Source organism: Rhipicephalus sanguineus, chromosome 10, assembly GCF_013339695.2.
Source record: "Rhipicephalus sanguineus isolate Rsan-2018 chromosome 10, BIME_Rsan_1.4, whole genome shotgun sequence".
NCBI classification, from domain to species: Eukaryota; Metazoa; Arthropoda; class Arachnida; order Ixodida; family Ixodidae; genus Rhipicephalus; species Rhipicephalus sanguineus.
In genome coordinates, this window is record NC_051185.1 from 148,261,901 (window position 1) to 148,283,848 (window position 21,948).

Below are 21,948 nucleotides of genomic sequence, written 5' to 3' on the forward strand. Positions count from 1 at the left end.
ATACATGCGTACATAAAAACGCACGCACGCACACGCACGCACATAGATAAAGTATGGTTGACCCTCCTTCCCCCGGAAACATATCTGGCTACGCTACTGTATTTATCAATCTAGCAAGCTGGCTAGCCACGTCTTGTGTTTCCGTGGTCGTTTTATTACAGCGTAAGCTATTAGAGCTCACAACAACATCCAATTTTGGTTGCGTAGTTGTCTGCCGCCGGCGCCGGTGTTTGCCGCCAGCTACCGTGCTCATCAGGAAAAAATAACATGGTTCGAGCAGCAATCCAACTCAGGCACTCTGCGTGGCATTCGAGTATGCTACCACTTTTTTTTCTTCCTTGGTATTTATTACAAATGCGCCTAATGTATATATGCATAGCTAACAAAATAGTCAAGGCGGACTCTGCAAGCGCACAACAAGCGTCACGCAGAGGGGTGTGTCGAATAACCCTGTGCCCTAAAATGGTATTAGAGAGGTACGTTTCACGTTATTGACGAAGTTTACAGCGCTCAAACAGGCGGGACCTAGCGAAATAAACACAACACAGGTGTTGAAAATGTATTACCAACTAGCCCAACTATCAGTATTGCTTCAGTACATTTCATGAACAGTAGATGCCAATCCGGCCGGAACTGTAGTTGTTCAAAAAATGGTGAGATTTTACTTTTTTGCCACGCAATGTTACATCTGTTAACGTGATTCCTCGCCCGACATGTCGCCTGTGTAAGGTCTTTTTTTTTCGAAGTTTCAAGCACCGGCGTGGCTCTGTGGTGAATACTCCGCGATGATAGCATGGCTCACATAATAATTACATCGTGCATGAGTCCGCATTACGCCTCCTTGTCCACGAAAGCACGTGGCGACGTAACATGTTGCAACTAGTGCAGCGCCACGTTTTAATTACCAGTCTTCGCCTGTTCACAGCGCATAGTGCACTTGCCTTGCTAGCGTCCATATTGTCAAACCGCTGCGATTGTATTCTGGACAACGTCAACCTAATGGACAGGGCAAACAGCGTTAGGCCTATTTGGTCTGATTATGGAAATCTGTAGCATCCTTACTTTAACAACTCTCCTATTGTTGTCCTGGCCTCTCATTTAGGTCAACGTGGATGTTGTTAAGGTATGTAACTTGAAGCACTCGAGCATCCACAGCTGCGAGCTCTTGAATAAGTCACCGAAGACATCTTTTGCGGCTACATTGGTGCTCTCGTAATCAAGTTGCCTATCATGCTTCTTATTCGTGTGCGTGACTGGTGTGCAAGGATTAAAAATAAACGCATCGCACTACTTTTATTCAGAAAAGTACTTGCTTCGGCTGCAGTGATGAAAAGACCTTGAACATAGGGTGTTGCCGGAACGAACTTTTCCACAAGGGGTCTTCTCGTCATCAAGGCTGCCTTCTTCAGGCATTTGCTGCCTTGAATAAGACAAGACCCCTTGTCGAAACATTGGCTCCCGAGACAGCTCGTGTTCAAGGATTTTTCGGTGTTTCGAGCTTCCATCTTTCCCTGAACTTGTGCATTTTTTTTACTTCGGCTGAGTAATACATACTGCAGAATAAATTAAACTAGAGTCCCCCTCCCCGGCGTGCTTCCTAATTATATCGTGGCACGTAAAAACCCAGAAATTATTCATACTATTCTGAACAGCGCTGGGATTGTTCGAAAGCATAGAAGGGAAAGCAAAGTATATTTCGTCCACTCTCTTCGAGTAGTTGCTGCACTGCGGCCCACGCTTCCCGTTTGGTTTTCCTTCTTGCGCGCCTATGTGACGAGCTACTCGGACTGTAATGATCCTGTATAAATAGGGAAGGCGCTTGTTAAAGACACTTGTACTGGGCACACGAATGAAGCAATTATCGAAAAGTAGCGCAGAACGTATAGTCTAGTGAACGTAAGCCATTTTGTTGATGCACGATTCTGGCCTTGGCTTAGTTTAGGAAGTCTTCTCCAGACGTTTATGGTACTCTGTCTAGATTCAACTATCTTTTCTCCCTTGTGTAGGTCCTTTCCGCTGTCACCTAAACGTGTCTTGCGTGCAGGGACTTCGTGCTCCGCTTGGGCGACCATCTGCACGGGCTCCACCTGAACACCGACGTGGCGCTGGCGTGCGCCGCCACCTGGGCAATCGCCTGTGCCGCTGCGTGCTCGCGGATTGGACGTTTCAGTGCGGTAAGTGACAACGTCTGCGCATAAATTTTCCATTGCAAATTGAAGCGCAAAACAGGACGTGAAACAGGAGACCGGAATTAAACCGGCAAGTGAATGATGAATATTTCCGGGTGCATGCTAGAAAACTAGAGTACCCTTTTACCGAGCACTTTCCTGATAAGAACACACGAACCAATACGCAGCTGATGTACGCACTGGTGGTGGTTCGCGTGTTCCTCGTGTGGTTCCTGTGCGCCAAGGTGGTCGGCGAGGGCTTCAAAGGCGACCTCTGGAAACAGCTCTCGAGCTTCGACCCAGCCCAGCTGCTGGATATACAGGTGAGCCAGATCTCTCTATTCGTTACCATCGGTGTCCTATGCCAGATAACGCTATCAGCGTTGGACAATATAGAAGGACCAATGAAATCAACCGATAATAAAGCCCAGGAATACACATAAAGATACAGATAGAGGGGGCCAGACGCCTACCCCCCACTCCGTAAGAAACTTTTGTGGACGCCCCTGCATCGCACACGTCACGAAGCCCTATGTGATGGATATCCAGCGACTTGTTTGTGCATTAGAAACTCGGTAGGCACGTATGGAAAAGCAGACGGTAATGAAACTTCCACACAGGGAGCTGCATGGTTAAAACCACCGCGGGTTGAAAGGCGAAAAATAGTGGTCACATCCAGTACTAAAACTATAAGCCTAAAGAAGCGTGTCTCACTAAGTACGCAATTAAAACGAGGCTCGTCGACTCTGAGTTCGTCATTCCTTATATCTCAAGGATTGGAGTCCATGATCTCGTGAGCCGGGGAAAACGGCCGTTTCCGCGAGTATGAATGGAATGGCGGAACCAGCCGGCGGGAGCGTAGCCAGTAACTTTACAGCCAAGCTATCAATGGCTGGGGCAGACCTTCTGTCTGCGGGAAGAAACCACTCCGGAGCAAGGAGCAACCTAATGGGACCAACAGACAATCAAGCTAAAGAAGGGACATTAGTTGTACGTTTTAACTGTGGTATGGTAGTTATGACATAAAAGGAATGGAATTGAAGTGGATGAAAAATCAACTTGACGCAGGTGGGTACCAAACCTACAATCTACGCATAACTCGTCCGACGCTCTTCCAATTGAGGTACAGCAGGAGTCGCCTTCCCATCCACTTTATTTGATATTTATGCTTGTTTAATACTGGGAGCATTAGCCAGCGTCCGCTATACCTGCCTTAGGTTCATTATCTGTTGGTTTCATTAGATTTTGTATAACAAAAGAGCCCTCGATCAATGCTCCCTCATTCGTTCATACGAAGCAAGGAGAGCGCATGCGCTCAGAACTAAACTATAGGGGCGGCCAGCCACGAAGAGGAAGAGAGCCTCGTTTTTCTCCCGTCGAAACGCGCCATTGACCTCGTGTCCGTGACGTAGTTGGAGAACCACAAAAAAAAAAAAAGAAATAGAACCCACTCGCAACTAATGACGCGTTGAGCAGCCACCTGTAATCGACACCACGTGTCTCTTCCTTTCCGGACAAGGAGGCTCATTCTAGAGGGCGAATCTCTGCATACCTCCCATAAGGGATCAATATTTTATCTGCACAGCCCATAAATTTTACCCGGGTCCATCTTTCCTTGATTAATGGAAGGAGTCTCGTTCGCATTAAACAAGTTATGAGGTGCGCGTATACAAAACGATAATGTGCCTGAAACGCAGTAGCAGCACATAGTGAACTGTTGTCGACCAGTTTCATTTCCCACTCCCTTTTTTTTGGCCCCTATGCGAGGCAATACTCTGGCTGTAGTTTTACCCGTGCATTGATGCAGACAGATCTATCTGTGACGTTGTCCTCTTCTGTCGCAGTCCTGGAGGTTGGCCACGGAGCAGAGCCTGTACAGCGTGGGCTGTTCCCGATCTTTCCTGCGCCTGGCCGGCTGGAACAGGTTCTTCAGCGACGTGCGCTGGTGAGTATATCACACATTTTATTCCAGGGAAAAACTGTGTCCTGGGTGCCTAAAGCTAGTTCGAAGAAAGTCCCTATACGGGTTCCTATGAATAAAAACTACGTCAAAATTCGCCCAGGGCTAGTATTGGAGCTGATCTGCTAGAAGTAGTAAAACAGCTAGCAGGGCAAGTTGGTACGCCGTTGGAGAAGTTCAAACAGCACGGACGAGAAGTAATATTGAAGGAAAGTGCTTGTATTGTATTTTGTTTCAATGGTCCTCGTAGTAGGCACTGTTTACTTCACAGATTTTCAAATTCGTGTGTGCCTATGCTTCCAGTTTACTACCATTTCGGTATTTTCTTAGCCAATTATTATAGCACGAACTCGGGACAAGGACAAAAGGTACACGAACACGAGCGCTAACTTCTAACTAGGTTTATTGTGCAGAACAAGAACATATATAGGTGACACAAACCTCGTGACAAAAGATGAGCTATGCAGAGATGAGCAAGGCGAAGAATTCAAACACCAAAAACATACCAAAAAAGAAACCTAAGGAAACATCAAGGAAAAAAACCAAAATAAACCCCATAAAGCAAAAAAAAAGCAACTATCACTAGTTACGCGCGCCGACACTTTTCAGAAACCTTAGTTCCTTCTCGGAAAGAGACAAGGAAGGCTTGCTCACGCTTGAGTCGTGTTCACGTGCCATCTGCGCTGCCTCGACGTTGATTCGGGTGCGGTCATCTGTTTATACAGCGTCACTGTGTACTAGCTTTCTGTTCTCGCTAAGTCTAATACTAATCATGCACATAGGCATTCTGTAAGCCCACTGGTGAATTACGTTGTTTCAAATGGCCTCAGGCTAATTTCTTCGCATAAAGAGGGATTCTTTGTGGTTATGTCCGAAGAACAGTTTGGACTTAAAGCACATAGTGCGATAAGCAAGAATTTTGTTCCTTCAGGGCTCAAGCCCGCGCAGGTTAAGAAGCAAGTCATTGCACTCATGAAGGACTTAAATTTGGAGCGTCTTAATAATGTAATTGGAAAGACTAAGAAATCCTTTTAAGGCCCTTTTTCACGGCTAAAACACAAAAGACTGATGTACCAGTTCGGGTTATTGTTACAGAACGTCACACCTGGCAGTATGAAGTGTTTGGATTTCTTCAAAAGCGTTTCAGCTCTCTTTCTATTAATGACCCTTTTATCATTAATGGTCCGCACGAAGTAGTGAAATATTTATGCACAGAAAAACCTAAGAAATCTATGGCCTTTAGCATCGATGTTGTTGATTTATTCTATTCCCCATGCGTAGTTGATGACGTGTGTGAAGGCTTGCATCAAAGACCAGAACGATGAATGCACATTTATCAACAGTTGTGGTGTCAGCACTGAAAGCTTTCTAGAGCTCATTGTGGTACTTGCGCAAAAACAAACGGGGGCGAAGAAAGGTGTACACATGGACAAGCGCAATCTAACAACTGATTTATTTTTGAAAAAATGTTTGCTTAAAGCGAGGCGAAAACAGCGCGTACAGACGAGTACGAACAGACACAAGAAAAGGCACAGACACAGGTGCTGACTAACAACTGAAGTTTATCGGGGGCTAGATAAACACGATCCCACTGGCTAACTGCTTTGAGTGTCCTATCAAGCCTTGCTTCTTTTGCTGTGCCTCTCTTCGTATCGGTTTTTTTTGTTGATACGTGCTATTTATTTTCGTGGCGTATGAGCAGTAAACTTCAGTTGTTAGTAAGCGCCTGTGTCTGTGCCTTTCCTTGTGTCTGTTCGTACTCGTCTGTACGCGCTGTTTTCGCCTCAGTATGAACAACCAACTAGCTCGAAACGTGTTATTGCTTAAAAGCTCAACGTGATCTGCGCATTCCGCCAGAGAGCACACGCCATCCGCGCATATAACAATCACTCTAGACAACAATGTTCCAGATCATCGCGTCCACACACATACACACACACGAAAAAAACACATCAAAGGCACGTACACTGACCAAATGAAAAGAAAACGTCAACAAACATACGCAGACAGCAGCGAAATCTCCTTATCTAATAAAGCAACGGAAGGATGGCTGATGCACTAGTCTTTTAGTCTATCAATCCAAAGGGCCTCAACTATTTCCCTCGCAGTCTTGTTGCGATGTTTGAACAAAATGCCAGTGCCTCTAGGCTGAGGTATGCACCCACATTCTTTACAGTGCATTGCATTGCCATATGCGTACTAGGGTGACCTTTCAGGCTGGACAAATGTGCTCTTAGTCTAGTGTTGCAGCAACGTCCAGTCTGCCCCACGTACGCGTGACCACACGTCATAGGAATGTCATACACTGCATTAGTCACACAATCCACAGGCTGGTTCTTGCTAGGATGTTTGATACTGCATTCTTTTTTTTGCTCGTTCCTGCATTCGAACATCCTTTAGATGCGAAGTATCTTAAGGCGGAGCTCAATCCGGTGGTGGTGGTGGTGGTGGTGGTGTGCGGCGTGACCACCCTTACTGCGCATACCCTCTCCACACACCTCATCTCCACTCACCCTGTCCACTTTCCCTCTCCACTTTCCCTCTCCCCTCCCCCTTTCCACTCTTCCTCTGAAACGCGGGCTAGACATGCCGAAATTCTCTCCTGCGCAATGCCGCGATGAGCTCGAGCGCATGCGCGTCCCCTCCCCTTCTCTCTCCTCTCCTACGCTGCCCCCCTCTCGCCCGCCTGTCGACCGCGTTCCCCGCTCACCCTGTGAGAATTAACGGCCAGGCTAGATGGAAGATACGACGTGCCTAGCGTCCCTCTTCGCGTTCCACGACGCGAGGTCGGTAGCATGCCCAACGAACGCCAACGGAACGCGATCGTGCAAGTGCTCCGGCTTCGCATCGCCTCATGGTCCCCTTTAGCGGCAGATGGTGTAATTTTTCACCTTGGAACACACCTTTCCTATATTGTTATGGGCTGAAAACACCACTCTCACTCCGTAATTTTCGGCCACCTTTTTAAGTCTGTGTGACATGCCGTGCACATACCTTTCTTCGTCCCCGTTTGTTTTCACGCAAGTACCACAATGAATTCGTTCCAACTAGGCCGGCTAACAGTGTAATGAGAACGTGTGGTTCTTAGCGTATGAAGGGTGAGAGCGCGTACTGTCGCACCAATCGACGAGGCTGCTTGCAGGTTAAAACGAATGACACTTTATACAAACATGGAGGATACACAAGAACACAAGAGCAAGCAAGGCACACAAAAGAAGAAAAGAAATGAACTAACAAAAGTTAAACATGAGGGAAGCGTCTTAGCGAGAGTCAGTCGACGCAGGCTCACCCGTCGGAGAGTCGAACGCGTAGGGCGATGCGAGGAGACGTGGCGAAGAGATGAGGAGCGCGAGATGGCTTCAAAGAGGCCAGTGACGGCTTGTGGAGGCTGACGAGAAGCGTGTTGTCTTGCCGAAGGGAAACGTTGGAGGCGGAGGACGTCAGCGGCCACGTGAAGCCCGTAGCATCAACTCGTGGACCGCGTCCCAGGGCGTGACACTCGGGCCCGGTCACCCGACTGCGTCGAACGCCCAACACCGTCTCCCCAGTCGAGTGTTCTTCTCCAACGCACACGACTCTTCTTTTTCTTCTTCTTCACCTCCCAAGCTAGCAGAGCTAGTGCATTCTTCCGCGAGCACCGGCGTCGTAGTCTACTTTCTTTTGATATCACACAGGAGACACTATGAATGTTCTGCGCGCACATCACATAGGCCCCCATTCAAGTCTTTTGTTTATCACGCAAAATAAACAAAAGGCGATACGTGTGCGCGTTACAATGACACACAATACACTACACATGGCCACGAGGCAATGCGCCACACAGTTATAATGCTGCGCGAGGAGTTTAAAAAATATATCACTTCACAAGGCAAAGTCGAACATTAACACGGGAAAAAAAAACATTTCCGTTTTGTGGAATTGCAAAAACCAACAAAAAAACAAACAAACCAAAACCGGTTCAGTCGTTTGAATAGGACGCTCAAGTTATAGCGTCCCACACGAAACGATTGTCGCATTTCACCTGCTTTGAGGCCAAATGCATCAAAGACGCATGTCTGCGCTTCTGAATGAACGGCATTGCGAAGGCGGCCAACTCAAACGCCTTGCTTTCTTTGGACGCGAGAAGGCGTTCGAACCACGCGCATCGAAGTGAAACCGTCGGAATGATCGCCTTCATCACGCCATGACACTGCATCAGGAGATAGGGCGCGTTCACACTGAGACATTCGGCGGCGAGAGCGCGCGGAATCCGCTTCGGCGGCAGCGAGATCCGCCGGAAAATCCCTTTCCGCGTCGATCGGTCCTGGACCGATTTTTGCGGCGGCTGCCGCCGGATCCCCTCGACCGCGAAACCATCGGACGCGAGTAGAACTTTCGAAAATGGCGCGTTCTTGTGATATTGCGTCGTCGAAGCCCGCAGCACAGCGAAGTCTTTCGTAATCATCCTGTAACTCTCGACCAAAGTGCCAGTGGTTGTCGCGATTATCATCTTTGCAAACACCATCGCGATCTCGCAAAAAGCATTATCTCGGCTCGACCAAGCTCTCGCGTTTGCAAATCAGGGGCGAAACAACCACGACTGCTTGCGTCGTTTCTTGTTCTGCGAACGCATGTTTCTCCTCGTCAGACATCGCCAGAAGTTCCTTTCCAGCAGGCCCAGCAGTTCGACGACCCTGCTCCTGTTATAGCGCTTCGCCATAACGAAACGCGTACACACGCCGAGCGCGGTCGATGCCAGCGTTCCTTCGCGCGAAGGAACGATGACAACTAGGCGCCCTAGTTTCGGCGGTGCGGTTGCTAAGTGGTGTGAACAATGTGGAATTTCGGCGGCGCGCGAATTCCGGTCGCTTGTCGGGCGAATCCCCAGTGTTATGAGCCAATAAGGCGGTAATGCATTGCATTCTTCACGACAATGGCTTCTGCCTTGCGTGATACTACAGAAGACTCAATGCTACCTTGTTGAACTGCTGCTGTACAACCATTGTGCTACTGTTCTGCAGCTCATCATTATTGCAAGCGGTCAGCTCCCTTCACCTGAAGTCTTTCTGTAGTCTATTTCAGCACTTTGAGAGTCGCCTCTCCTCCCCACATAACGGTACTCTCTTTGCTTTCAACGTTTGCACTACGAGCCAACGTCACCCTCATCCTGAGGTGAGTTATTCCTATGCTCCCCGACCATGTCCAACCATCAGGCTTCTGCAGCATAGGGTACACCGGACGAATCCGAACGGAACCAAGCGGTAGTACTTTCCGCGGCATTCGCCATCACTACCTAGTGCTAAAGAGCGGGGCTCGTTCACTAAAACTGTTTGAGGCAAACTTGCCTCTGTGAATAGATGTTCTAGTCTTCTCAGGGGCTCTAAAGCACAAATCGTCTTGCTCCTTGCTCGCTCGAAGCTGCCCCGTGCTTCTAGGGGCTCACCAGACCTTCCCTAGATTCTTGGTCGCCCACTGGAAACCATGCTCGGTGCGGCCAACATTATCTTCAAGCGGAGGTGCCGTGTTTGGCGCCCCTTCGAATAGCTTGGATGAAGCATTTATATCGCCTCCTTTCCCTTTGAAGCAAGCTTTGTATGCCAGGGGCATACTTGCGATGGCGTGGAACGCTCATTTACGACTACCATCTCTTCGCCTCTACACAACGTGCCTCAGCTTCAAGTACACGAGCGCGAACAACAAAATCTTTTCATTCACGCCGCCTTCTCCGCCTCCCCTTTCGTGCACGCGCATCGCGCTCGTTCTGCTCGCGCTCTGCCTCGCGTTCGGCGGCACGCTCCTCTCTCGCACGTGCTTGCTCCTCCTCCACCCACTTCTTCACTCATCTACCGTTAGGCCTAGTTTCTCGCTGGCGCTTACCAAATCTTTCATATCTACGTTTATTTAGCGTATCTGACACTACAACCAGCCTCGTCCTGTCGCGGACGCCATTGTAATGAGAACGTGTGGTTCTTAGCGTATGAAGGGGTGAAAGCGCGTACTGTCGCACCAATCGACGAGGCTGCTTGCAGGGTTAAAACGAATGACACTTTATACAAACATGGAGGATACACAAGAACACAGAGCAAGCAAGGCACACAAAAGAAAGAAAAGAAATGAACTAACAAAAGTTAAACATGAGGGAGCGTCTTGCGAGAGTCAGTCGACGCAGGCTCACCCGTCGGAGAGTCGAACACGTAGGGCGATGCGAGGAGACGTGGCGAGAGATGAGGAGCGCGAGATGGCTTCAAAGAGGCCAGTGACGGCTTGTGGAGGGCTGACGAGAAGCGTGTTTGTCTTGCCGAAGGGAAACGTTGGAGGCGGAGGACGTCAGCGCCACGTGAAGCCGTAGCATCACACTCGTGGACCGCGTCCCAGGGCGTGGACACTCGGGCCCGGTCACCCGACTGCGTCGAACGCCCAACACCGTCTCCCCAGTCGAGTGTTCTTCTCCAACGCACACGACTCTTCTTTTTCTTCTTCACCTCCCAAGCTAGCAGAGCTAGTGCATTCTTCCGCGAGCACCGGCGTCGTCGTCTACTTTCTTTTCATATCACACAGGAGACACTATGAATGTTCTGCGCGCACATCACAAACAGTTTTGTTTCTAGAGCTGCTCATGTTTTATTTGTCCTCGACCTTGGTTGGATGGAACGATAAAGTGCATGTACAGCGATCTGGTTGTGCCCAGTTGTGAATGTGTCGTCTTGCAGAATTTGCACAGTCAAGCACCAGACGCAATTTGTCCCTTGTAAAAACAATGTCGTATATTCCGCTCCTTTGTCATGCGGTAAAGTTTACGTGCGGCAAACGGAGCGCTGCCTCAACATTCGCCTGCCTGAGCACCGCAGGTCCTTAAAGGGTACGCCGTACTCCCATTTGTCTACCTACTGTGCTGCTTGTGGGTGCTCCCCGGAGTTCTGCCGCATGAGCACCGTTTTTGGACACAATGATTCTCGCGTAAGGGTGATAGCTGAAGCATTTTCTATCTGCAAAAATGGCGACACGTGTGTTAGAACACCGTCTATTGCGTTGCTCGAATGCAAGTTGACTTACTTGAACAATACCTAATGATGATGCAAGCCTGTAGTCTTTTATCATGTGCATAGGTTGCGCGCGCATGTTTTGTTCTTTCTTTCTTCTTTCCTTTTCTGTTTTGCTTGAATAAAGCACTCAGTTGTCAGTCAGCGCTCGTGTTGTTTCGAAACGAAACCGAACCAACCAGCCCATCTTTCCTTTTTGCTGCAGATTACGTGGGATCATTAGTTATAACTCTAATACCACATGTAAAAGGCCGGGGTTCAGGGTCGCTTCAGCTTGTCACTGTCTCCGAGTGAATTGTTTTTGCAGGGACGCCATTTTACGTCAGTGTAATCACGAGCTTCATATTTCACGCTGCCAGTGTGTGGCCTGCAAAACCTTCACCAGCGACTCTCGATCTGTGTTTATATTTCGAGAACTTCTGGGGTGCCTCCCACAGCGTCTCGCGATACCTCTCCAGGTCTTGACTTGGTCTCGCGATCACTCAGGTCTCGCGCGATTTAGGTGTCCACAGGCGCGAGACAGTTTCATCCTTTCTGTACCACGTACACAAGAGTCACCAGGTCTCGCGAAGTCTCGCCTGGTCGCACGAGATTCTTGCATGACCGTAAAGACAGCACTCCAGTCGGCATACATACATACATACATACATACATACATACGTGCCTGCATACATGTATACATACATAAGAAGTTACATATATACGTACATACATGCCTGCGTACATACATACATACATACATACATACATACATACATACATACATACATACATACATACATACATACATACATACACTCATACATACATACATACATACATACATACATACATACATACATACATACATACATACATACATACATACATACATACATACATACTGTAATGAAGAAGATCAGCGCCGTTCCGAAAGGCAGAGGGTACCACTCTCAGGCAGAGAGAAGACGACGTTCGGGTTGGTGCATCGGGACAATCACGTCTGCTCGGCTGTTGCTACTTGGCCTGCCGTGACGGTTCCTACTATTTATTAAAGAAGTGCTGCGCCGAAACGCCCTGTTTTATCTGGTGGAGGTGCGGGGTATTCTACCGTCCTGGAACTTCGGAGCAGAACATTGCCTCTAGTTGACTTCATGGCCACGGACGACGACCAGCAGCCTGACCCCTCGGCAACGACCCCTCCAACTGTTGTTTGCTCCGGCCCCCTTCGGCAACGCGACCCTCCTTTCTTCAGTGGTACTGACGACAAGGACGCGGAAGACTGGCTTGATGAGTACGACTTGGTAAGCAAGCACAACAAATGGGACGATGCGCAGAAGCTTACCAACGTCATATTCTACCTAACTGACGTCGCCAAGCTGTGGTTCCGTAACCACAGCCCTGACCTTACTACCTGGTCGGCCTTCAGGAACGGCCTTCGTTGAACTTTTCGGCCGCCCGGAACTTCGCAAGTTGCGTGCTGAACAGCGCCTGCGAGGTCGAGCTCAGCGAAGCGGTGAAAGTTACACCAGCTATATTGAAGATGTGGTCGCCCTTTGCAGGCGCATCAACCAATCAATGGCGGAGGCGGAGATGATCAAGCATATCTTGAAAGGTGTCTCTGACGATGCCTTTCAGATGCTCATTGCTAAGGACCCGCAAACGGTAGCGGAAGTCATACAACTGTTCCAAAGCTATGACGAACTCTGGAAGCAACGTGACACCACCCGTCGCGCCAGTGCGTCAGGTGAAACCATTGCCGCTTTGACGTCTACTGGCCTTGCTCAGGACCACGCTGCTTTATTCCAAGAGATCAAGCAGTTCGTACGCGAAGAGGTCGCGCGCCAGCTGTCCCTTTTGCCATGTATTCCTGATCGGGCCCCATCTACGCTACCAACGTCAATACAACGTGTCGTTCGGGAGCAAGTCGCCGAGGTGCTACCCGCAGCCCCTGCACCACCTGTGACTGCTCCGCTTACATACGCTGAAGCATTGGTCACACCTCGACGTTTGCCCGCTGCGAACCCCTACGTTCCCCCGAACCCGTTTGTCTCATCGCCTCAGCCTGTGCACCAGACCACTCGTCCGCTCTCCCGACCGGCACCACATTTTCCAAACCCATGGCGCACTCCAGACAACCGCCCCATATGCTACGCGTGTGGGTTCCCGGGCCACGTCGCGCGGTTTTGCCGGCGACGTGAGCTTATGCAACATGACGACATGCGGCCACATGATTATGATTTCGCGTCGAGATCTCAGACTGCTTCATCAGGCCCACACGTCACTACTGACTTTTCTTCGACTCGACGGAACTACCACGCACGCCGGTCGCCTTCACCACGACGTCGTTCTCTTTCCCCCATGCTACGACGTCCCCGGCCTGTCCCAGAGGAAAACTAGGAGCCGCAGTTCCGGAGGCAAGAACTGCGCAGCTTTCGAACTTTGCAAGGCCTTGTTTTTCACCGAGTAATGTTGTCGCTGTTTCCGTTGACGGTGTACCCGTTTCAGCACTTGTCGACACAGGAGCTGCAGTTTCTGTCATGTCTGAGAAGCTTTGCCGAAAATTACGAAAAGTAACGACGCCTCTTCGCGACATTCTATTAAGTACTGCCAGTGCGCAGCAAATTCGGCCTTCCACTACGTGCACAGCACGGGTTGTTATTGAAGACATTCTTTACACAGTCGAATTTGTCGTGCTTCCGCAATGTTCCCACGGCATAATACTAAGGTGGGATTTTCTATCCACTCACCATGCCGTCATTGATTGTGCTCGCTCGGAGGTCGAGTTCTCGCCGCTGTGTGACTCTGCTTTAGTCGACTCGTCGCCCCTACCTGCGAAAGTATTCGTCACCGCCGACACCACGATACCGCCTTTCTCATCCGCTTTGGTCCCGCTTTCCTGCGACGTCTCTATTGCCTCACCTGTCCTTTTTACACCTGCTGAAACTGCTGCCCGCCGCAAGTGCTTCTTGATACCTTTCGCCGTGATCACAATTCAAGACACTACGAGCGCAATCTATGTTTCTAATCCGTTTCCCTGTCCTTCCATCGTACTGCGAGGAGAGTGCCTTGGCAGCGTTGATGACCTTGATTGCTTTTCGGCAACTGTCGTCGCTGATCAGCCAACTTCCCCTCCAGATTAACGGCGTCGATTGTCCCGCTCCAGCTTCTCAGCCATCATTCACTGATGCACTTTCTAGATGCATCGACAGCCACCTTACGTCCCAGCAGCGCGCCGACATCATCGCCCTGCTTGAACGCTTTCGTGCCAGCTTCGATCACCAGCAACCATCGTTGGGCCGTACTTCAACCGTAGCTCATCACATCGATACTGGTCTCCATGCCCCTTTACGTCAGCGCCCATATCGTGTGTCAGCAGCTGAGCGTCATATCATCGCCGAACAAGTTGACGACATGCTTAGCGCGGTGTTATTGAGCCCTCTAACAGCCCGTGGGCATCGCCGGTAGTTCTGGTAAAGAAGAAAGACGGCTCAATAAGGTTTTGCGTTGATTACCGACGGCTGAACAAGATAACACGCAAAGATGTCTACCCTTTACCTCGATTAGATGACGCCCTCGACTGCTTACAAGGAGCCGAGTTCTTCTCTTCATTAGATCTGCGCTCCGGTTACTGGCAGGTGCCAATGGCGGAGGCTGACCGCCCCAAAACAGCTTTTGTTACTCCCGATGGCCTGTACGAATTCCACGTTATGCCATTCGGGCTTTGCAATGCGCCTGCCACGTTCGAGCGCATGATCGATAACATCCTTCGTGGCCTAAAATGGCAAGTGTGTCTTTGCTACCTGGATGACATCGTAATATTTTCGCGTGACTTTCCAACGCATCTTCAACGCTTGGAAGCAGTGCTCACTTCCCTCGAATCCGCTGGTCTACAGTTGAATTTGAAGAAGTGTTGCTCTGGCGCTAGAAAGCTCCTTATATTGGGCCACGTCGTCTCCAGAGAGGGTGTTCTTCCTGATCCGACAAAACTTCGTGCGGTTGCCGAGTTCCCTAAACCGCAGACATTGAAAGAACTTGGCAGTTTTCTCGGCCTTTGTTCCTATTTTCGCCGTTTCATCCGCAACTTCGCATCCATCATAGCACCTTTGACTGAACTCCTTCGCGGCAGCCGCGACCTCACGGGATGGTCGTCAGCGTGCGACGATGCATTCACCACGCTTCGCCACCTTCTTACCTCACCCCCAATATTGCGGCATTTTGAACCACTCGCCCCGACTGAACTGCACACGGACGCTAGCGGTGTCGGTCTCGGCGCTGTGCTTGCACAACGTAAACCTGAATTTCATGAGTACGTCGTCTCCTACGCCAGCCGTGCGCTCACTAAAGCCGAAGCCAACTATTCCGTGACCGAAAAGGAATGTCTAGCCATCATATGGGCCATAGGCAAGTTTCGACCCTATCTTTACGGACGCCCATTTAGCGTGGTCACAGATCACCATGCATTATGCTGGCTTTCTTCCTTGAAAGATCCATCCGGCCGGCTTGCACGCTGGGCATTACGTCTCCAGGAGTACGACATTCACGTCGTTTACCGATCTGGACGTAAACATTCTGATGCTGACGCTCTGTCCCGGTCACCTCTTCCATCTGATGATTCGTCCCCGTCTCTGTCATCCTACGACGCGTCCTCACTTTCTGTCAGTGACATGCATATGGAGCAAAAGAAAGACCCCTGGGTGGCCTCTCTTGTGAATTTGTTATGTAAGCCTCCATCACACCCCATCTCTAGAGAACTGCGGCGGCAAGTTCATCACTTCTGTCTTCGAGATGGTTTGCTGTATCGTCGAAATTACCTTTCTGAAGGGCGCAAGTGGCTTTTGGTTATTCCCCGACATCTTCGTTCAGACGTATGCGCCTCTTTCCACGCCGATCCACAGTGTGCACATGCAGGAGTATTGAAAACTTACACACGCCTGCGCCACCGTTACTATTGGCGTGGAATGTACCGCTTTGTCCGCCGCTACATCCGCTCCTGTCTCGCTTGCCAACGGCGCAAGGATACCCCTACTCGTTCTCCCGCTCCTCTGCAGCCTTTACCTTGTCCTGCCAGACCCTTTGACCGTGTCGGAATTGACCTGTATGGACCTCTTCCCATCACGTCTGCTGGAAACCGCTATATAATAGTTGCCATCGATCACCTGACTCGCTACGCAGAAACTTCACCACTGCCATCTGCATCAGCGAGTGACATTGGTTCTTTCATTTTACACCACCTCGTGCTACGTCATGGCGCACCACGTGAGCTGCTCAGTGACCGAGGGCGCGTATTTCTGTCTGAAGCCGTCGAATCGCTTCTAAAGGAATGCCGCATCATTCACCGGACCACGACTGCATATCATCCTCAAACTAACGGCCTGACAGAACGCTTTAACCGAACATTGGGCGATATGCTCTCAATGTACGTCAATTCTGATCACTCCAACTGGGACCGCGTTCTCACCTTCGTGACGTACGCGCATAATACTGCGACTCAGACTACCACGGGATTCTCCCCATACTTTCTACTTTACGGACGCGAGCCCTCCTGCACGCTAGATACCATTCTTCCGTACCATCCCGACGTGACTGAGTCGACAACCATTTCCCAGGCAGCTCATCACGCGGAGGAGTGTCGCCAGCTTGCCCGATTCCTCAGCACTTCCGACCAGCAACGGCAGAAACACCATCGCGACGGTTCAAAGGCCCCAGCATCTTATATCCCTGGTTCACTTGTGTGGCTCTGGATCCCTTCCGCCAGCCCTGGTCAGTCATCAAAACTTCTCTCGAAGTACCACGGCCCTTACCGCGTCGTCCAGCAATCATCACCCGTCAATTACATCACTGAGCCGCTTGCGCCGTCTTCTGATCAACGACGCCGTGGACGCGAGACTGTGCACATAGACCGGATCAAGCCTTACTACGATCCTACTATAGTCTCCTGCCCCTAAGTCGCCAGGATGGCTCTTTTTCCGGAGGGGAGATGAATGTAATGAAGAAGATCAGCGCCGTTCCGAAAGGCAGAGGGTACCACTCTCAGGCAGAGAGAAGACGACGTTCGGGTTGGTGCATCGGGACACTCACGTCTGCTCGGCTGTTGCTACTTGGCCTGCCGTGACGGTTCCTACTATTTATTAAAGAAGTGCTGCGCCGAAACGCCCTGTTTTAATACATACATACATGCCTGCATACCTGTATACATACATAAGGACATATATACGTACACACATGCCTGCATACATACATACATGCATGCATGCATGCATACATACATACATACATACATACATACATACATACATACATACATACATACATACATACATACATACATACATACATACATACATACATGAGCTGGCACGCATCCCATGTGTTCCTTCCCTTCCCTCCTCTTCCCCAGCCTCATTTTTTGAAAAAGATGCAAAATGTTGCTGTCTTTTTGTTGGTGTTTGCCGTTTTTGCTGTTACTGTAGACGTGCTTCCCCACCTCTTGCTGCGGGTAAACATGTTTTATGACTTCATCAGTGCAGTGGCCATTTTCCTACTGTTATACAAGAACTCTTCACTTGCATCTCTCTCTGAGAAAACGGGCATAAATTGAACGAATATGTTTGCGACTCCACTCTTCGGAAAGACCGGTCGCCGGTCTAAACGTCAAATAAATGTCTTTTTTTTTGTAAGGTCTTCTCTGCACGATACCGCAGTAAAATTTCACGCGTTACCTGAATATCCTTAATGAAACGAACACAGGTCGCACCAGTACAATGTCTTTGATAAAAACTGTAGAAAACCACCCAATATAGCCTTTACGTGAATGAGCTGCAGATTGCACCTCAGGGGATCCGTGCCTCCCCATGAACCCCACTGAACCAATGTTCCATGCCACCGACACGACCACCCTTCGCACAGTGTGATAATAACGCTAGTATGTGCGTCGTTATCTACTCAATACTATAGACAACAGATCGCAATCTGTTGTCTATAGTAACCTCTATTGCTACAGCATGCAGGATATGGAAGGCTAGGCGAGTAGGCCTACGAGAGATTCACAAGGTGCGAGAAATAGCCAAAGATAACGCTTCAGCATTGCCCACGTGTGTGGGACACCCGTGGCTCAATCCTTCGCAGTGTGGCACCGATCCTCGCGTGGACCAACTTTGCGACGACGCTGATGTCGACCACCATGATTTTCCTCCTCCTCTTCCTCATGTCGGAGAGAACGGACACGGAGTTGGACGCCTACTTCGAGCGTGAGTGTATAGAGACGACGACGAGCTCACACATTCTCAGCCCTTTCAACTTAGCTATAGATGTGACATATGAAGCCTGACAGGTGGTCTAACGAAGCTGAATGCCACCTGACCCCTGATAAATGACCGCCTAACCCCATGACAACCAGAGCGACAAGGTTTCCACAACCGCTGTCCACGAAGGGAAAAAATATGAATTTTTTGTTGTTGTCTAAAATAAAAACTCATATGAAATGAAACTAGAGGATAGTCCCTAGCCATAAACCGAATGATGGTTGTCGAAAACTAAAGGGACAAACAATGTTTACGTGACACTCTACTTATTGGGTGCGTTGTTTTCCATGTATAAGAATAGCGCACCTTTCATTCATTTTAATGCACAATTGGCACGTAGTAAGGACGATCAAGTGGTCGCCCTTTTTCGAACTCTTTCTTCTAAGCCTGATTTTCTTATGATGACTGATACCTGGCACCGGGATGAAACAGAATTTTAAGATCACCTTGCTATGTGCGATCCGGTTTTTAAATAGCCCCAAAAGAATAAGAACTAAGACGCTGTTTATGGCCAATAATTCTATAAAGTATTTTTGTTTTAACAGTTCTACCGCATCGCTAATGATTACAAAGTACAAACAAACCGTTCTGTTATTGGAGTTCTATACCGCCCTCCTATCGGTAGTACCGTAGGCCAAATTTTACGGAATTCTCAGATGCGCTCTTATGTTGGGTTAGCGACGCCGGTTCTAAGCTAGTCCTTGCTTGTGATTTCAATATCGATCTTGTTAAATCGTTCCAACAGTCGTTTTGCACTGAGTGAAATTATCGAATCGAATGATTTTGCTAATGTCATCAATATCCAGGCCCGCATTGAGAAAAATAACCCATAATTAATTGAAGTGCTCATTACTAATATAGAAGCTACAAAATGTCTGTGTCGTACTCAGCGCACTCAGTAGTAATGATATGCCCATGTGATGCTGTGCCTCGTGCTCAGTCCCAACGTGTGCTTATTAACGATATTAATAATACACATGGGCTGCATTTCTAATGAGAAATCGTTAGCTAATTGGCCAGGCATATTTCGTCAGGAAGAACATGAAGTGACCTGAAATTCTTTCCTAGAAAAAGTGAAAGCGTTTGCCAGCAGTGCTGTCAGTACCAACCAAAGAGCCATGCGCACAGAGCTAAGAAAGCTTGGTTTACAAAAAGTTGCATCAGGGACATGAGAAGTAAAAACAAAGGTAGGCTAAAAAGCTTCAAAGTCTAACAAAATGAAGTTAACATCCTGTGCTTTACTAGAAGAGAAAGTACTTCAACAGTGACGTAATGATTAAATCAGACGTAGTTTGGTCTGAAGTCACGACTATATAATTTTTTTTGCCTTAACCGTGATGACGTCAGGACCACTGAGCCTGTGGCAGACGGTGGCATTATCCGCAAGGATAATTTAGCAAACGTATTCAATGGTTATTTTGTTGCTCAAACAAATCGTGCGAATAACCCAGCTTTCGCCGCTTACTTATTTGACAGTATACCTCTGAGAGCGTGTTTCTGGGGCTGACAAGAGCCAGCGAAATTGATAATGGTGTCCCACCTGTGAAAGACAGCGCACCTGGTCACGCGTGTGACATCCAGATAAAACACATAACGTCTCACTGATATTAGAACACATCTTTATATTTAGCTTACTTTTAAACTGGAACCGTCTCACAAAACTTGAAAGTTGCTAAGCAGAGGTGGGGTACCAGGGAGGAGATAAGAATACCCTTAACATTTACAGGTCGATTTCTGTACTGCACGAAATATCCCAACATTTGGAAGAAGTTATTCAAAAATTAAGTCAGCTTCGTACTAAGGGTGCCAAGCCTGAAGGAAGTGCGGAACTGGGCAGCCTTTTTTCTTCCCTCCTCTCTTTCTTTCTTTTTCTCTTTTCCCGTTTTTTCTCTCTTTATTTGTCTTTATTTCTATTTTTCTTCCCGTTTTTTTCTTTCTCTCTCTCTTTCTATTTCTAGCTTGTTTCCTCTTTTTTTCTATTTTTATACGTGGTTTTGCCTACGTTACGCCAAACGGCGACAGCATACGACAGCATATAGGACAGCCCAGGACCCTAAAGGGCTCGGCACTTAAAACGCATCGTTTATTTCCTAATAAGCACCATGCTACCACTGCGCAGTTCTGGTTTACCAAAGGTCGCACAACTGAACACGCTCTCTTACAGCAGGAACAGTTTTTGTTAGATGGCAAGTGAAGGGTTCCAGCAAGTTGCAAACGCGAGCGCAAGAAGAAAGGAAACGTACAGGAAAAGGCTGGACTTACAACTGAAGTTTATAAAAGTGCGTTTCCTGTGTTCTTGTACTAGCGTTTGAAACTTGCTGGAACCCTTCAATTGTCATCATGTACCAACTGGCCCAGAAAACCACACTTACGTTAGATGCTTCTGGACACGACCTGCATGCATTAGGCGTTTTCATAGATTATAATCAAACGATTTCGATATAATAAATCATGTTACGTTGTTAAAGAGATGCTATTATTAGTTTTGATACCTATTCCTGCAATCGATTTAATCTTAATTAGCATGTCGGAAGCAGCTGGTGGTCACCAACAGTATCAGCGGGTGTGCCTTAAGGAAGAGTCCTGAACCCATGGTATTCTGCACATACATCTTGGACATTGTAAAAATTAACCTATTTTAATCTGCTCTCCCCGACCTGGGATCATGAAGAACAGATCAAAATAGGTGAGCTGGCGATCACGCGTAAACCTCAAAGCTGTTTTCCATCTATGCAACAGCGATCTTCGTCGCCCGGTAGCACGATATTCGATTCTCGTCGCACGCGAAACAAATTTCGATCGCGATTGTGCAATGTTCAAGCGACAGAGGAACCATCATGTCGGAAGTTTTTGTTCTGGTTGTAGCGATCAGTGCACTATTTGGTCGGTGTTTATCTAAATTGAGTTGAGGGCCTTTCTGGTGCTTGTATTGACCACGGTGGTGAAATGTGTGGAACTTCATTCGTGGAACTGTGGATAACCGAATGCGGTACGTACCATCAGTACAGTCAGTACCGACGTGCACATAGAGAAAGCAAGTTTTGCTTCATGTTACACGCATGAGTTTGCTGACAGCAAACGCGTGCATTTTTATCGCGCTCAGTGAAGCTACAACAAGCGGGCGAACTGTGTATCTCGTCAGTGAGTGGAGCATCTTTCGTGTAAACGCAAGCCTAGTCCAATAACAAAATGTGCATATGCTCCCGATAGGACCAAATGGCCACTGGGTCTCAGTGCGATTTTCACATTTGTTCTAGGCGTACCACTCGCGAAAGCAGTTAATTTTTCGAGTCGGCTCTGCGAGTAGTAAACACCAGAAGGCGCTTCTGATGAAAAGACACGAGTTTCGGATGTCATCTTAATTTTGTGTGCCGTTCTATGCACACTGCTCGCTACATATGAAGACACCGAGATTGCACTACAGCATGCTTTTAGTCATAGGTATTATGGTCAAATCATGCGTACGGAGATATACAGCGGTCATCATATCGAATATTCACAATTCTCGCTACGAGAAG

At 48.5% G+C, this 21,948-nt stretch overlaps 1 protein-coding gene across 1 annotated transcript in view; it reads left to right on the top strand.

Moving 5' to 3' along the window:
* Positions 1-462: 462 nt before the first annotated feature.
* Positions 463-21,948, top strand: part of LOC125760322 (sodium-dependent acetylcholine transporter-like) — a 31,002-nt gene continuing 9,516 nt past the window's right edge. Inside the window, exons 1-5 of the mRNA XM_049420218.1 lie at positions 463-476; positions 2,045-2,174; positions 2,357-2,491; positions 4,013-4,113; positions 18,255-18,376. Coding sequence (XP_049276175.1) covers positions 463-476; positions 2,045-2,174; positions 2,357-2,491; positions 4,013-4,113; positions 18,255-18,376 — 502 coding nt within the window. The remainder of the gene's footprint in view (positions 477-2,044; positions 2,175-2,356; positions 2,492-4,012; positions 4,114-18,254; positions 18,377-21,948) is intronic.